The sequence below is a fragment of the Cottoperca gobio genome, chromosome 15 (genome assembly GCF_900634415.1).
Source record: "Cottoperca gobio chromosome 15, fCotGob3.1, whole genome shotgun sequence".
NCBI lineage: Eukaryota > Metazoa > Chordata > Actinopteri > Perciformes > Bovichtidae > Cottoperca > Cottoperca gobio.
Window position 1 is genome coordinate 1,229,413 of NC_041369.1, and position 18,461 is coordinate 1,247,873.

An 18,461-nucleotide genomic window follows, 5' to 3' on the forward strand; every position below is an offset into this window, starting at 1 on the left:
GTCTGAAGAACACATGTAAGCTAACTATTAAGTGACCTGTTCTTGACCTCTCACATGTCAGTCTATCTTTCACCTGTGTGTTTCCCACTGCTACGTGGGTAAAAAGGCATCTGGCTGGAGTATTTAAAGTAGTGCAGAGTTGGTTCACAACCTTCTTGTCTGGGCTCAAGGTAGGTACACAGCACGACCCTGTTCATTCCTTTGTTTCACTTCTTTACAACTAAAACTCCTCATGTCCACAGATGTTACACATGTGGAGTCTGCTCTGCTTCCTCATTGGCACATCATATGGTAAGTTGACTTGAATTTCTAGATTCAGTTTTACTGAAATGTCAAAGTAAATGAGGATTGAGGTGGTTTGTTTGTTGTTTTTAAATTTTATTTCAAGCTGCTCGTGCTTTTCTGCATTTGGAACCTCTTAACATCCAGGTTTCCTCTTTGTTTCGCTTTAAGTAGCTCTGCACTTGCTGTCTTCAAATCAAGCAAAGCTTTAATTTGCCTGACAGTATCATAAACTCATAAACTGAGTCCATGTCCCTTATGTGTGCACAATTCAATCCAATGCAAATACTCTGAATGTCTTATGCATTCTTTTTACACATGCAACCTGACATATTTGGTATATTTCTCCCAGAAAACTTTGGATATGGAGGATGGATAACATGAGATGCAGTATGTTTGTACTCTTTGTTTTGATCTGTCAGGGGACTACTGATGTGAATAAGCTTACAGCTATATTATAATAAAATAATATATATATAAAATATATAAATTAATAAAATATTATCAAGACGCACCGTTTGCAACTTTCATTTAAGGTTCATCTGTCATTTCTTGCTGAAAGTAATGTAAAAAACATTATTTAGCTCGGAAGATTAAAAACTTTAAACCTTTAAAAACTCTATTATTTTTTGTCTGAGATATCAAAACTGCGATTGAGAAATTCACTCCATATGGGAGGTGAGGGTTTTATGTTAGTGGTGTGTTCTCCACAGCGGCCGAGGTCTGTTTCAATGAGCTAGGCTGCTTTGATGACCTGGATCCCTGGGGGGGCACTGCTCAGAGACCCGCCTCCATCTTGCCCTGGCACCCCGACGACATTGGCACCCGCTTCCTCCTCTTCACACAGAGGAACCGTTACTACCAGGCAAGAGGAGGTTTTATTTTATTTTTGCCTGATTACAGCTTAAAATTAGTTGTTGTGTCTCATCGTGGATAAATACATCAATAAAAGAAGTTTCACATTTGTTCAACTCTATTTAAAAACAATACTGAAATGGTTATTGGTTGCTAAATTTTCTCTTCTTGTCCATACTCGCCACAAAGAGATCCCCTTCTAAAGCGACCTCACATAAAGGATGGGGGACTAAATCCAGTCCTCAGTCTGTGCAAAAAATACAGTCTTATGTTTAGATGGAAGCAATATGAGGCTTCAGCAGTCAGACAAATCAGGTGGGTTTCATTCATAGTTACAGTTTTTTTTTGTATTAAATTCTCTCTTCGGGCTTTCCGGCAGTGTCTCAGTCAGTAGGGGCTTGGACTGTGAACTGTAGGGTTGCTGGTTCAAGTCCCCGACCTGACCTAAAACAATGGAGTGTGACTGCTACTTGGAGAGGTCCCAGTTCACCTCCTGCCCTGCTGTGGTGCCCTTGAGCAAGGCATCGAACATCCCCCTTCCACCCTCACTCCCATTGCTCCCCGGGCGCTGTACATTAGCTGCCCACTGCGCCTGGTACTAGGATGGGTTAAAAGCAGAGAACACATCTCACTGTGTCTGCTGTGTGCTCTGCATGTGTGACCATTAAAAAGAGGGTTTCATCCCTCCCATTCTATTCTATTATTAAAAACTAACAGTGTGTCCTTGATGAGCTGTGACAGAGGGACAGTAACACAAATGCTTTGATTCTATAAGGACCACAACTCTGAAAGATTGTCTAACTCAGACTGTTGAAGCCTCACATCAACGTCACTGAATTGTCTTTGTTCAAAACTGCTCTGTGGAGTTAGTTACTTTACGAAGGGATCTCTTTGTGGCCACTGTGGACATAAGGAACATTTACAGCAACAATGCTTTTAATGTACATGTGGACACGCAAGTATTGTATTCAGACAGACTTGTAACATTGTAAACCTATCCTTTAAGCTTTTAATGTATTCATCTTTGCTTTTCTGTCGACACTGTCAGGAGATCAAGACTGACAAAAACATCGAGTCATCAAACTACAGCGGGTTGAGAAAAACTCGGTTCATCATTCCTGGTTATTTGAAAAAAGATGATGAGGACTGGCCACAGGAGATGTGTAAGGTAAGAAGGCCCACATTTAAACAATCCTTCATGGATGTTCTTTGAAGAAACACTAGACGTGAAGGCCTTCTGGGCTGTATGAACCCAAGGAGGCCCCGGGCCTATGTCTCCATCGTCTCTCTAATTAGTTTGTGGTGATCTGGTGTAGCACAAATTAGTTTAGGAATAAGCACAACATACAACACCATTCAAAAGTTTGTAATGAGCTGTAAGATTTAATCCTTCTTCTTTCCTTCAATAATATACTGTATATAATAATCATATAATTCAGACATCAAGTGTTTTATTTACATTTTAAAATAGTTTAAGACCCAAAAGAAGTCCAGAAAAGTGGCAACACAACGTGGCTCTAAAAATTCAGTTAGGAACGTTTTTTTGGGCCGTCTGTCGTCTACTCAGTGGTGACATTGAAGAGGGTTAAGCTGTGATTCAAATCAACATGTTGCCTGTTAGTTCAGCTTGTTAGAGGCATTATTGTTCACTTTACACTTAAATCTGCATACATTTTGCTGCTAAGCTTCCTTGTTTCTTCTACCAATAACTGCTGATTTCTTCTTTTCTTATTCAACGTTTGGCCCATAAAAAAATATTTCTAAGGTTTGATATAGTCAAGATTTAAGATGTTTATTGTCACTTCTGTTATACAACTACAATCAGGTGAAATGCTTTTGCTGGGAGATTCTCTTAATTAAATAAAAACTGTGATAAGTAAATATAAAAAGACACATAAAATACAATACAATAAAATAAAATATAAACAAAATATAGGAAGCAATAAAAAATGTAAATATCCCTTTGAGAAAATAAATTAATAGGCGATGAGGGTAGAAGTTCCTCCTGAGGTGCAGGCTCCAGTGATGTGTTGGCCGTGCGCTCCACCTTCCCCAGCGCCCTGCGGTCCATGCTGGTGCAGCAGGTGATGAAGCATGTCATCATACCGTGTTCTCTTGGCTTTGCTTTTATTTTGAAAAGTGCTATATGAATAAATATTTTATTTTACAGGTAAGTAACAAAATACGTTTTTGGAAATTGGGAGAACTAATCCTTTAACCCTTAATTTCATACAAATCTTTGTCGACTAACATGTTGCTGTTTCCAGGTTATGCTGAAGTGGGAGAATGTGAACTGCATTGCTGTGGAATGGAAGAAAGGTGTGAAGACTCAGTATGCCCAGGCTGCCAATAATGCCAGGGTGGTGTCCGCCCAGGTGGCATCCATGATCACATTCCTCATGGTAAATATGTCACCTCACTAACCATATCACATCACTCACACCTATATTGAGAGTATTCCTTCTCAAAGGCACTGACTTTTGGGAAATAATCTTTGTTGCTGTCTGATTCCTAGTACAGAGATACTGTAGGTATGCTTTTAACTTTTGATAAGGCTGGGCAGTCTTTTCCCTATGGTGGGCTATAAAACATCCTGGACCTCTCTCTGTAGTGGTAAAATAAAACTAATTTTCCATATAACAGCATACAAACGTATTCCCCTAACTGCTGGACAGGTTCCTTTGAAGGAGTATTCCAGCTCTAAGTATTGTACTTCCATGAAGTTCGGGTAGAGACAGATTTTTAAAAAGACTTTCAAAATTGATGGAGCACATATCTACATGCTCATACACAGAATGTATGTGAAATGTTTTTATATTACTACATTAAAACAGCTGATTATCAGTGTCATGACAGAATCCAAAAAATGTAATTCAAATTGCAGAACAGACAGGGTGGAGAGGGCACAGACAGCAGTAGCTCAGTCTGTACTGACGGGTCAAGTCCCAGAAAGGACAAAGTATGGAGTCTGGACTGGAGAGGTGCCAGCTCACCTCCTGGGCAATGCCAAGGTGCTTTATATATATATATATATATATATGTGTATATATAATGGCTGCCTGCTGCTCCTAATACTAGGATGGGTTAAATGCAGATTCTAAGTTTCATTGTGTGTACTGTTTACATGTTTGAGGATTATTTTCCATGTGACGTACTGTATGTGTGATAGTGTGGTCGATACAGTATCTTTGAATTTAACACACATGTTGCGTGACATAGGGCAACTACAAGCAACAGGCTAATAAGTTCCATATTATCGGACACAGCCTCGGAGCTCACGCTGCAGGAGACGCTGGTAGCAGGATCCCCGGCCTCGCACGCATCACAGGTAAACCTGCTGTGCAATACTCACACTTTACAAATAAGCAGTGGTGGGCCGTCAGGGACAGCAAGGCCTTCTCTGCTGGCCTAAACATCATCAGAATATTTCAGTCATAATGTGTTGCCAGGGTCCAAGAAATCTGCCCTTAGGCCTTCAGAATCAACAGTGCGGGCGCCTGTTGCATAAAGTGAACGGAAACAAAACTGTGGCGTTAACCAATCAGATTTCGAGTTGGCGACACCGGGGCCAGCTAGCAGGTGTACGATAACGTCAGCACGTCCACATCTTTTGATTGGATACGCACTATTGAGATGCAGAGCTATGCAGAGCTAGCAAACTGAACTTGAACGAGCTACTTTAGATTCCTACAAGCTGTTTTTTCCAACCCACAATGGCTGAAGGAGGAGAAGAGATCGATTTGGTCGTAGATATAATTACGCCATTTTCAAGACGAACTTTTCAAGAAAAGCTAGACACTGTGAGAAGAGAATGGCCGACCCCGATGCTAGTGAGACTATCACAGGGTTTGTCCGCCACTTTCAAATCACTAACTACGAGCGGTACCCCTGGCTCACAGCCTCCGAGAGGCACTGCAAATTGTACTGCTGGGAATGCCTGCTATTTACAACTGATCGATTTGGTGTTTGGAGCCACACAGGGTTTGGAAACTTGAGTTGTCTAACCAAGGCAGCAACGAGACACCAAAGCACGGCTGGGCACTTACAAGCAAAACCTTTGGGACACCCGAGAGGATCTACAGCTCAACGAACAAGTGCGCAGGGAAATGGAGCTCCACAACGAAAGGGTGAACAAAAATAGGGAAATACAGATTTATTGATTATAAATGCTTCGGAAATATTAATATAACTCTGTTGTACTTGACTATGCGTCATAATGATGGTATTAAGAGGTGGAATAATTCAGGTAGGAGTGTGTAGGACATCACTGAAGGCCTAGGTGGGAAATGCACGGCCCGCCACTGCAAATAAGACACCACTACTTGGTGCGTATAAATAAGATACCACTACATTCTTTTGGACCTGGTTTATATGACAATGATTTAGAAAATGTGTTTTTTTTAATCTTTTTTTAAAGAGTTTTAAAAATGTTTAAAAATACTGTTAATAATTTTACATAATAACACGTAGACTGCACCAGCGTATCACATTAGCTTCTACTTATAAGGCATTTTGGACTTGGCTAATTCTGATTGAATTGTTATTTCTCAAGGAATTCCCATCTGACACCACTATTTCTTTTTTGCAATCTACAGCATCTTAATTTTGGGTAAAGGGTGTTCTTGTTTCTACATACAGTATGTGACTAACCTTATACATGTCTGAATATGTGATAACAACAATGTTTTTTAGAAACTAGCTCCAGTAATGGGATCTGTTGGATGCAGGCCTTCCATTAAGAATAGCTTTCCTCCTGCTCAGGACTGGACCCAGCTGAACCTTACTTCCAGGACACTCATGCTACTGTACGCCTGGACACCAGCGACGCCGCCTTTGTGGATGTCATTCACACTGATGGACTTCCTTTCAACTCCAAACTTGGTACATATCACTGTTGATAATATTGAATGAGATTATGTTTGGTAGAATTCGATTAATGTCTTCACTTTTTCTACTTTCTAAAACTCTAGCTCAAATAAGTACTATATGTTGTAATAGTTTTACAATGTGATAATACTTACAGAAACAATGTAAAAACAATATTCAGTGCTTTTCAAAACAAGTATAGCCGTGTCATTAGTCTACAGCATAGGTCTTCAACAGGGGGGGTCGCGAAGTTGTTTGTAGATAATGCAAAAATAAGATAAAAAAATGAAAAACAGTCGCAATGATGGCACTTCTAACACAGGCCAAAGTAAAGGCAAAAGTGAGGAATATTACATTGCAGTGACAGATGTCGACCGTGGCCAGTTAGAGGAAAGGTAATGAACTAACTAGCCAATCTATGAAGTTGTTTTGGTTGTTTTTCAAATGTTAAAAATACCTTTTCTACTTTTATTTTGAAGCGAGAAAAAGGAGATCTCCATAGCAACCAAAAATTAAATGGAAAGACGTAGACTTCAGTTGATTGTCATTGTCAAACAACAAAGGCCATGTTATGGCAGTACTGTAAACCAGTAGTATTCTTTTCATTTTCACAAATCAGAAACTGAGTTTTAAATCATTTGTATCATTTGAACAGTCTAAGTAGAGACTGGTTGAGTCTGTGACTAAAGGCAGGCTAAACATTGAGCAACAAAACAGCAAAACTACAACTAAAGCAGAGTAAACAGACTAAAGAACGCAACGCAAGGGAAACAAGGCAAGCAGATGTATGTCGGCCTACATCCTGCAACCAGCAGAACAGCAACTGTTATAGAGCGTCTGCTACTGATGCATGCCAACCAGATGTACACACACCACACTGAGGACCGGAACATCGGCCTGACTGAAGGAGAACAGGGAGCTCACAGCATACAGAAAGGAAGCGTGAAGCTACTGAATGATATTTATCCTTGACACGAGATGAGGGAATTTTGGTTATTGGCCACACACTAAAAGGAGTAACCAGCCAATTACAAAAACATTTTCAGTCAATTTCAATTTACCATTTGTATGCTATTTGTCCAACTTGTATCATAAAGGTTAATATAAGGGAACTAAGGCTTTATCGTCTTCATTAAATCTTGATTTCTGTGATTTCTGTTGCCATGCTGTCAGGTCTGGGGATGTCACAGTCTGTTGGCCACATTGACTTCTACCCCAATGGAGGAGAACTGATGCCTGGCTGCTCTGCCAACAAAGGCAGACCCACTGACCTGGATGCCATCTGGGAGGGTGAAATAAATCGACACATTTTAATATACAAAATGGAAACACAATGATGACAATGATTTAGTATACACAATTTTAGTATAATCATATTTTTTCTGCCACCCAAACAACGATTGCAGTCCTTCACACTGTCATGTTGGCTATTTTGCTCTTGTTGTGTTTGTTAATGCTAGTTCAATAAAACCGGCAAACGCTAGAATTCGAAAAAATTATTTTACCATTTATCAAGAGCGTTATGAATTGAAATGATCACTTGAATGATGAAGGGTCCAGTAGCGATTCACTACCGAAAGGAGTTGTAACACCTCGCTGGGAAAAGGAAAACTGGGGCGCGGGGGGGGAGCTCCCTGGCGAGCCTCTGGTAGCTGGGCCAGGTGGCCTGGCTGGGCACAGCACGAAAAATACCCATACTCACAACCCTACCAGCTGAGCACCGCTGTGTTGGAATTCATCCCAGGGAACAAGAGGGTGGCCTCTATGCAACTGCAAATTGTTTGTACTTATGCACAGTGAGAGTGCCCGGCCTTCTTGGAGGCTCTGGGAGGCATCATAGAAAGGATACTGATGGGGGACTTGGAGAAACCTGGAGGTAGGGGATTTGAAGGAACGGCCTGTTTGATCTGGACTTCTGTGCTAGTCATGGATTGACTATTACAAACATCATATTGGAGCGGCTGGTTCATAATTGTACTTGGTACAAGAACACCCTAGGCCAAAAATCACTTTGTGCTCGTATCATTAGATCTGCGGCCACATGTGAAGAGAGGAGCAGAGCTGTTAACCGATCACCACCTGATGATGAGTTAGATCAGATGGTGGGGAGGCAGACCTGGTAAACACTAATGTTTAGTGAGGGTGAACTGGGAACATCTGTCTGAGGCCCCTCTCCAGAAAGTCTGGAAAGTTTTGACTCTCAAACAATGCATGCTGGGAGGTCTTCGATTATGCTTTAGAAACATGCTTAAATGAGTTTAGTAAACTCATCAATACATTTTTCAAGTCTTATCCGGTGTCTTCAGCAGGCTACGCAGGGCATTCCAGATCTCTCTCTCTCTCCCTCGCTTCCCCTGGGGAAGCGACTCACTCCCAACCCTGAGCGAGCCAGAGAGACCCCTGGATCAACCAAGCCAGAAAGGCCTCTTTCTTCAGCTTGAAGGGCTCCTTCACCGCTGGCCATTTCGGATTCCATGTCCCCAGCCTCCCCCACAGGAGGCACAAAAAGTTCTTCTGGAGGTGGAAGCTAAAGACCTCCCAGCATGCATTGTTTGAGAGTCAAAACTTTCCAGAGACCCTTCTGTTTGGTACTTTGAAGAAAACCCATGAGATGGAGACAATACTAACCATGATGAAGGTTAATATTGAATTCAAACAAACAATTGATTATTTCATTAAAACTGAAAAATTTCAAATGAAAATCAGTTCTGACTATAACCTACAGTATGTACATGGACATGAGTAACTAAATAAACAATAATAATAAATAATAGTTTAAAAAACTGAACATTAGCACCTTTATATAGGAAGGATTTATTGTAGGCTTTTTCAATAAAATACAACACAATAACTCATGCATCCTATTTTCTCAACCATGCAACTTACAATACAGAGCCCCTTGTGGTTGTCCCAATGGAAAAATTATAAAGAAACCCCAGGCAGAGTTATTCCTGCTGGACCTATCTGAGCAAATATTTTCTAATATGGATGACGATGGCCTTCTCTTGAAATGTGCCGCTGAGTCGCAAGGCTCAAGTAGCAGCATTGGTGCCATGCCTGAGTCTGGAGGGGGGGGGGGGGTGTGTTGGCACAGCTGAATCTGCCACTTTTGATCCTATAGATATGATAGGGAGAGTCGGAGCCAGGGCTGCATAGCTGGAGGTCTTGGAGCGCCTGGTGTTTGCCTTGTACTGGAAGAGAAAAACAACAGAAGCTATGACCTCTGTCTCTGCCTGTCACACATTCTTTCTCTGAGATTCTCCTTATTATTGTTTTACTTTCAAAACTGTTACTTCTTCCTAAACTTATTTCCAGTGCCGATTACATTCAAAATCATAGCAGGTGATGTCATTATATTTTAAAGTAATTCTCTCTCTGAGTTGACAGCTTCTCAGTCTTCTAAACACCCAAATCTTTCTCGTGCTCAGCAAAGCATAACAACCATGGTCAGAGGGTCATGAGTTCATATGTACCTATACAAAATTCAAGACTCAATTGTATATTTACATCTCTTTATTCCTCATTACCTTACTCTCTTTTCAATACATTTTTTGCCAGGTACCAGGAGATTTGATGCCTGCAACCATGTGCGATCCTACGAGTACTACAGCGAGAGCATGGTTAAATCCCAAGGCTTTGTAGGATTCCCCTGCCCCAACAAGGACAGTTTTGCTGCTGTAAGTCTTTGATACAACTAAGAGTATTACAGTTCCACTAGTGCCTGTCCAAGAGGGTTGTTTTATGCAAGCTTTACATATAGAGACATTAGTAAATTTCCCATTCTACAGATTTAAATATCTTCTTTTAGCCATGAAGTCTTTTTTAATAACCGAGTTCCCCGCAGACCTGGAAGTACTTAAGTTGAGGCCCTGATAGTACCAGGTAGAATTCTCAAAATGCTAAGCTTCAATTTTTCCTTTCCTACGCCCTTTAGCCTAAATAACCTCACTGTAATAAGGAACAGAGAGACTGTCCTCCGTACAGGGCAATCTGAGCACCATCACTGTAACAGAGTTGGGTGCAGATGTGTTTACTCGTTATTTACTCTTTCAATATATAGCAGTAATAATAATAATAATAATACAATACTTCATGCAATAATAGTACTATATACACATATACTACACAGTAACAATATCATGTTTCCTTTGTGATTAACCACTCCAGCAGAGTGCCCATAACTCCCAGTATGTGTCATATTATACAGTACAGGTTTCTTGTATTGGTTTCATCTGGTTTATGTATCACTCTTACTGTGAAATTTGATTGGTGCGAACAAAAGGCAACACATTGTATAGTTGTCCGTACAAGCAGCTTTTTACGACCCATATTAACTTTTATTGTGACAGGAACAAAGGAGGAAGTTAGATGACGTAGTATAAAGAGCAACACCATCCACATAGGGAGTAGGTTGGGGAGGATGGATGGATCAAACAAACGCAGGACTTTCACTCAGGAGGCCTCTGTTTGGGTCCTGTGTTGAGCAGAACTTAATGTTGACTTATTTTATTTTTTACATAACGTAATTAACTTACCAAGTGGTTTGGTTTCAGTTCACCTTGTTACCCACATGTTTAAAACGGCGACCGTTCAACATCGTGCGCCTACGGTACGGTCATATGTCATTTTGGGAGTTATGGGCAAACAACCTTTTCTGTCGTTTAGGTATGAGCACGTGCACACAAGACCATCCTTAATACTACAGTCATGTTCAATTTCTTAGTATTCTGGTTCCCTATTAATTTCTCTTTTACATTTTGTCATGACTTTAACCATGGAGGAAGAAGCATTATATACACAAAATATTTTACTTAAGTAAAAGTAGCAGTACCAAAATGTAAAAATACTTTACAATTAAAAGACTTGCATTCAAAATGTTACTTCTCATAAGTATGGAAGTATTATCAGCAAAATATACATAACTCTCGAATGTAATTGTGCATATTTTCCCCTTTCAGATTGTGAACTTATTATATATAGCCTACAGTATAGCCATCTTGTATTGTTATTACAGATACATTGACACATAAGTAGCTTTGTAAAACTGTAACTGGTTAAGGTGGAACTAACTTGATTTCAGTCTAGGCCTGTAACAATGCATCAAATTGTAGATTGATGTTTTCTATGTACACTCTTTATCTGCCATGTAACTAGTAACTTTATCTAACTTCTTCTGTCAGATAAATGTTGTTTTGCAAAAAGTACAATATATCCTTCTAAAATGTAGTGGTGCCTACATACTGCACCTCATGACTCGCGTTAGGCTAGGAAAAGTGGTGAGTAGAGGCAAAGGACATCATTTTGTACCATTCAGATCTAGCCTTAGAACGTGGTCAGACCAGAAAGTGGCACAAGGAAATTAATTTGTGTGTCCTTGTGAAATAGCTGGTGCATGAAGCATGGTGAAGAAGTGACTATATACAATCTAACCTCGTTTAGACCCTGTCACACATCTCCGTATGGCAGAAACGTATGCTGGCATATATGAACATTTGTCAGAGTCCAAATACGTCCAATTTTTCATTCGGAAAAGTGAACGTATACAGATACACATGTCTAACCTATTGATAGAGTATCACTTACTTATACAAAACGAATGCGTAACGTATACAAAAATATGGCTGAGAGGCTGCGACATGAGTACATTCTGTTCTCCAGCATCAGCGTGACGTGAACCAAATGGCACTTTTCCAGCTCCGTTGGCCAGACGCTCTGATACGTTTTAAATAAGTAAGTGATACGCTATCAATAGGTTATCAATACGTATAATAATTTGTTATGTATACGTCAGCTACAACACCGCTGTATAAAAGTTGGACGTATTTGGACTCTGACAAATCTTGAGCTACTTTTCATATACGTCGGCATATGTTTCTGCCATACGGAACTGTGTGACAGGGCCGTATGTCTGGCGTGTTCGGCGTATCATCTGCGTCCTACAAATGATCACAACTTACCCTTAATTTATATCAACGTATTGCCGATATTTTGTATACGCCAGCATACATGTGTGTGACAGGGCCTTTACATGCTAGCACTAGCCGGTCACAATAGCAAGCCAAGTTAGCTTCCTTGCTATCTGGCTTGGTCGGTTAGTCCCATCTCATTACAGACATCAAACCTCATGCCACATCATACTGCAACAGAACAGGATAATAACAAATTGGATTGTGCACCACGGCTAATATTAAAGCTTTCATTTGGAAATCTCTGGTTCAAAGGTCAGCACTGTCAAGATGGTTTACAATTTCTCAAAAGCATGTGAAAGTTCAGATCTATGGGAAAGATCTGACCTGATGTACTTCACCTCCACGAGTGAATCCACTAATTGCTGCAATTCCACTGAAATGATTGATCTGTTATTGTTATAAATGCTAGTATAGATTTGTGCCACTAGTGACCATACACAATTCCTGTTAATTTGGTTAATTTGGGTCAATGGATTCAAACAGTTTGTGTAGAACAGGACATTTGTCTGTGTTACAGTTGCAAGTAAGTTGTATGAAAAGTTAGCCGGATTTGTACATAAGAATAGTGTCTAGAGCAGCTTTTATGATCCTATCAAAGCTTCTGGTGGTACAGGCCATAGAAGAGGGAGCTGGGAGGCATCTTATGTCCTCAATTCAAAAAGTGACTGAGAAGGAGAAGGGGCCCATATCTCTACCATCCCAGCATGTGTATGGGACGCCACCTGTTGCTGTATGACACTGATATGGCTGTGAACCATTTCTTTGGTTTTAGAAGTTGATTCGGCAAGATTGGATTTTTGTTGCAGCTGAGGGGGCGATATAAATGGACTTCCCTCATGTCTTCCATGGGGAGGGTTTGTATCTGCAGCTGTTGGTGTTAATGACAGTTTATCCCTGCTTTGGACACATGTCCCGATCAAAGGAGGCTGGGGGAGTGCCGAGCATGACCTCATATGACTATGTCCCTGTTGAGAGATGACAGCACCTCCTTGTCGTTCACCTCGTAAACGCTCTCCTGTCTGGTGTTGTTCCTGCAGCCATAGCTGACAGCCACAAAGTCCGCCTGTTCCCGCAGAGTAACTCTTTTTGGGTTGTCACTTTTCCCTGACTATTCATTGACAAGAAAAGACTCATACACTCCATCATGGGATGAGCTCATTCTTCACACCTCACCATGTTCTTGTCTTCACAGGGAAAGTGTTTCCCATGTGAAGACAACACGTGTCCTCTGATGGGCTCCCATGCTGACAGGTTCACTGTGACTGATGGCATTTCAAAGACCAAGTACTTCCTCAACACAGGCAGTTCAGAGCCCTTCGGTCGTAAGTACCATGCCCTTCCTTGTAAGTGTGACTTACACATAGGTTGTAAGAACTCACTGTTTAGATTGTATGTAAGGAACCACTGACACATTTTCATAAGATAGCTTTCCACAGAAAAATTGGTATCTCCAGTTTTGGTATTTTTTTATACTTTCAACTAAGTTGAAGGATAATAAACAAAGTGTTCTATGGGCTAGTACCATTTATCACTCCAGTAGGCTTAACAAATCCTTTTTCATCACATTTTGGCAGAGTGAAAATGCATTGTCCTCCATGAAACAAAACCATTAATCTAACGCCCTGAAAGGTTTACACATCGGAGCAGTGCAGCTGCTGAACATGTGGTTAAATTGTCTTGTAGACTAACTTTAATTAAAAGATTCTGGAGTAGGAATCTGTTGTTTTGTAACTTTTTCTGAAAAACAGTTTCCAAGGTATTCAAATATTAAATGAATCTTCCCAGTAGGAACAGACTGTATGAGCTATCAGTAAGGCCTCTGCTCTGTAAACTGAAATGATAAATGATTCTATTTATTTTTGTTTTGGATCACCATTTCTGACACCTGGTAATAGGTGCACACATCAGCTGTCTGTATCCACTGTTTTTACTTTCCATTTCCAGTTAGTTAGGATAGCTGAAAGCAACTGATTGAAATGAAAAATAACACCTATCTCACCATAGCACCAAAACTAAAATAAAACAGGAAACAGAAACCAAGATCATAACACTAAACTTTGTCACACAACACTCAAGTGAGTTTGGAAAAGTGTTGTAATATCCAATAGCTGTTTGTACCAGTGCAGACACGGTGCATACTATATACCATCTAACTTGAGCAACTTAAGTAGAAAATAATTGTTTGTTCATATGAAGATATCTTCTCTCTGTGTTTTTTGAAAAGGATGCATGTATCACGAATGACATTATGCCAGAGCTATGGTGAAATAATGTGACGATGTCTTTTCATTTCTAGGTTACAGCTACAGAGTGATGGTGACCCTGGATGGTCCCAGCTGGCCTAACCCAGGCTTCATGTATGTGGCACTCTCTGGAAACAAGGAAAGCACCAAGGAGCACAAGCTTTATGTGTAAGAACATTATAACATTGTTCTGTGGAACACACTAAGGGGTTTTAGTGCATGGGACATCCCTGATGGTGGTAAAGTGGACCTGCCTCGTTCGTCTGGGATGTTGTGCTTCTGTTTGTTGAACAGGCCTGGGAGCTTGAACAGCTGTAGCTTCTCTTATCTGACCACGTGACTCCATGCTTCCAAAATGACATCTGGTCAGTTAAAGATCATCACTGATTGTGTCATTTTACAGCTCAGCCACTGGAGTACCTTTCACCTCTTTCACAGTATCTCTGCTTGGCAAGAGCAGAGGCAGTGGATATGACTTTTCTTTTTTCAATTGGCAACACACATTTCTCTATACTTTTTAAACACTGTTCAGACAGCTCTCTTTATCAAAATGCAGCTCAGCACAAAAGTTATCCTCTCATCCATAATACACTACAGCAAACAAAACACTTGATATGCATGTAAGGATCAGCTCTTGGTCCAGAACACTGACAACGTCTACCTACCAACAGAAACACTTTTACGCTCAGAACTCAAACCTCCGCGTCTGAAAAGTGAATCCAATGCTGAAGTGCCTTAAAGCTGCTTTATCTCCTTGAGCCAGCAGGGGGAGACTCTGCTGGTTGCACAGTAGTCTGTTTGTATAGAAGTCTATGAGAAAATGACCCTGACTTGATTTATTCCTTCAGTAAACATTTTCTTAATGGATTTATGTTCTCAATCTTCAAGTTTTCTTCAACACAACATGAAGTTAATTTAATAAATTATGGTGATAAAGATGATAAAGCAGGGGCTGCCTTGTGATTGACAGGTCACTAACACAGTGTTGTCCAGTTTGGGTTTTGTCCAGGTTTTCGTCTTAGAACTTTAACTCTTTCACAGTTTGTGTCTTCAAAGTTCAGTAACTTTCATGAATAATTAATATTATGGTCGCCTAAAAATATATCTTAGTCAGCGTTCAGTTGTACTTAGCTCCACCCTCTCATGTCACTTCTGTTTCCTAAAAACCAAGATGGCAATGAGAAACTTGAGGCTTCAAAACTATAGTCCACAAACCAATGGGTGACGTCATGTTGACTATGTCCACTTTTTTTATACAAATCTCTATACTACTACGCTCAGAACACAATGACTTTGCCCAATTAAGAAGGACTCTTCTTTATTGCATGGCTTGTGCTGCCTTATAGTATGTCGCAGAAATGAATCAGTAATGCTCTGATATGCTTCAATAGGCTTTTTGTATATAATAATTCCAATTGCACAAAATGTAACTAAATTAATTCCATTGATGCAATACAAAACTATGCATATTCACTATACCTTCGTGTATAGAACAACTGATATAGCAAGACTGTCACCTTATGTCCTCTCCTGCAACACACCTGCATGCCTGATCCTGCCTGGCAATCTTCTGCAGATACACATCCAGAAAGGGACATCTGATCATGTGGACGTTGGTCCTAAGTTTACTACCTCCATGAGGAAAACAATGTATCTGTGTAGTTGAGGAGGAGAGAGTAAGGTGGAAGGGCTGTAAACCCCTCTGTGACTGGGAGAGACTGGTGAAACAGAAATACAGTATGCAGCACATTTGTTTAAAGGCTTCCTCCTGATTGACCACATGTAGATTTTACAAAATGAAATGGACACCTTTTGCCTGAAGAAATGACGGCTGACCACACTAAGATGGCACTGGCCATGTAATGTGGAGGAGGGAGCAGCTGATTGACAAAGCACTCTGATGTGATGGCTTGCTTCTTAAGGTCACATATAACTGAATAATCTCAACTTTAAAAGAAATTGAAAACTCCATATCCAGTTCCGTAACGTGCCTTTTGCCTTGTGGCCTTTTGTTCACACCGATCAAATTTCACAGTAAGAGTGATACACAAACCAGATGAAACCAATAAAAAATATATAATATGAGACTGAATTTGGTCTGCTGAAGTGGCTGATCACAAAGGAAAAGTTGCATTGTTACTGTATAGTGTGTGTGTATATGGTAACTGAAGTATGAAGTATTATATTACTGCAACATATTGAATGTGTATGTAACGAGTGAACAATAGTGATGGTGCTCAAAGTGTCCTTTCAAAGCCTTCCCAGGAGAAAGATTTTTGAAGTGTGTTTTGATTGTGATCTGTTGTGACATTTCTTTAGGGGTGTAATGAAGCCTGGAAGGACCTATGAGGCGCTGATCGACGCTGAGGTGGACGTGGGTGATGTGACAGAGGTGATGTTTCGGTGGAACAACCACATCTTTAACCCCCTAAAACCCAAGTATGGTGCATCCGATGTGGGGCTGCAGAGAGGAAAAGACAAGATGATGTAAGTTTCTGTAAACATTACTTTCAGGCAGCACTCACTCTTTAATGTGAGATGAGAACGAGTGAAAATCAAGCAAACCTACACAATAATATCTTGTTGAGGATCGGCCATACTCACCAAGACAATTTGTGGATATAAGGAGATAGTTATATAGGCTGTATCTAATACAATGATTACAATTATATATAATGTGTTCCTGATTACATCTCTGCTACTCTGATGAAGTGTTAGGTCCAAAATAATTCCCAGGGCGCGGTGAGGTTTTCAAAATCAGGTGGCCCTCTTTCAGCAAAATAAGTAATAGAATAACTGCTCTTGGCATGTGGTCTGCTTATGTTGATTATAATATGTTGATTTTATATATATATATATATATATATATATATATATATATATATATATATATATATATATATATATATATATATATATATATATATATATATATATATATAATTTCTCAGTAGAGATGTAATGGTAAAGGTAGGGTTTTTTATTTTTATATTTATTTGATGTTTCCAATGAAAATACAGTGACAATTAGGTCAATTCTGGATGCTGCTGATAAATGATACTGGTATTAATAAGTCAACAAAGGCGGTGAAATTTAAAGTGTACAGAAAATAATCTGAAGCTTTATTTAGGTCAGCAGTTGTTTATAGAACATCACAAAAATCCATCAACCACTCCAACACAAGCCAGCATTCACCCATTCCCACACACACTCACACACTGGGGGCAGAGGCTGCCATACAAGGTGCCACCTGCTCATCAGGAGAGATAAACATTCACACACACACTCACACACTGGGGGCACAGAGGGAGCAATTTGGGGTTCAGAATCAAACCATGGAGCCTGTGATTAGTGGACGACCGCTCTACTTCCTGAGCCACAGCTCATTAGACTCCCCATTAACTGCAGGGGAGAAGTTCACATTGGATTACACTGATTTGGATTAGTGTTGCGTTAGAACTGCCAGCACAAATCACAGATGAACATCCATTGTATTTATCCATGTTTCTTTTACATCTGGGGTCTCTGATATCCCAAACAGTCATTGTTGTTGTTAAGTATAAAGTCTAAAATCAGGAAAAGTCATGAAGTGTTAAGAACATGAAGGTTAAATATGTTTTTCGGGGCCTTGGTCTGCAGGACCACAAACAGAACATCAGAGTTTATAAGAAGTGATGATCAGAGTTTAGCTGTGAGTCGGCTGTGTGGAGCAGTTCCCTGCTGTACTACAGCACATGTCATGGACTGGCTTTAGCCACTAGAGGGCAGCATGAGACTGCCCTTAGTGCTCGCTAGTGGTGGTGGGGGGAGGGGTTATTTTTATCATTCAAATGATAAATAACAATATAGTGATGGGGAAAATATTTCACTCGTGCTGGAGCCAAAATTGATATAACTGTACAAAAACAATTACATTTTGATTCCAGATTTATTTATTATTTTTGGAATTATTTATGTCAATGCATTTTGGCTTTTTTTGGCCCACACAGATTTCCAACAATCACTACATACTAGGATTTATTCTCCAGTAATAATTTAAATGAGTTATAGGAGACTCTGCTGTTTAGACACATAGTAGATTAAAATTGATACTTAACCCAAAATATCCATCCACATTGTCTTTTATAATGTTTCACTCAGTCTCTTTCTCTTTCTTCTCCTCTTCTTCATTCACAGCGTCTTCTTTTGCGGAACAGAGAACGTGAAAGAGAATGTGATTCAGCATGTGCTTCCATGCCGAGTTTAA

The 18,461-nt window shown here is 40.1% G+C and overlaps 1 protein-coding gene across 1 annotated transcript; it reads left to right on the forward strand.

Moving 5' to 3' along the window:
• The first annotated feature begins 242 nt into the window (after positions 1-242).
• On the forward strand, positions 243-18,461 carry LOC115020198 (inactive pancreatic lipase-related protein 1-like). The gene is made up of 12 exons (XM_029450146.1): positions 243-291; positions 996-1,147; positions 2,186-2,305; positions 3,405-3,539; positions 4,357-4,465; positions 5,899-6,018; positions 7,177-7,293; positions 9,562-9,680; positions 13,165-13,294; positions 14,269-14,383; positions 16,535-16,702; positions 18,392-18,461. Exons 1-12 carry the CDS (start codon positions 243-245, stop codon positions 18,459-18,461), a joined length of 1,404 nt encoding a protein of 467 aa, XP_029306006.1.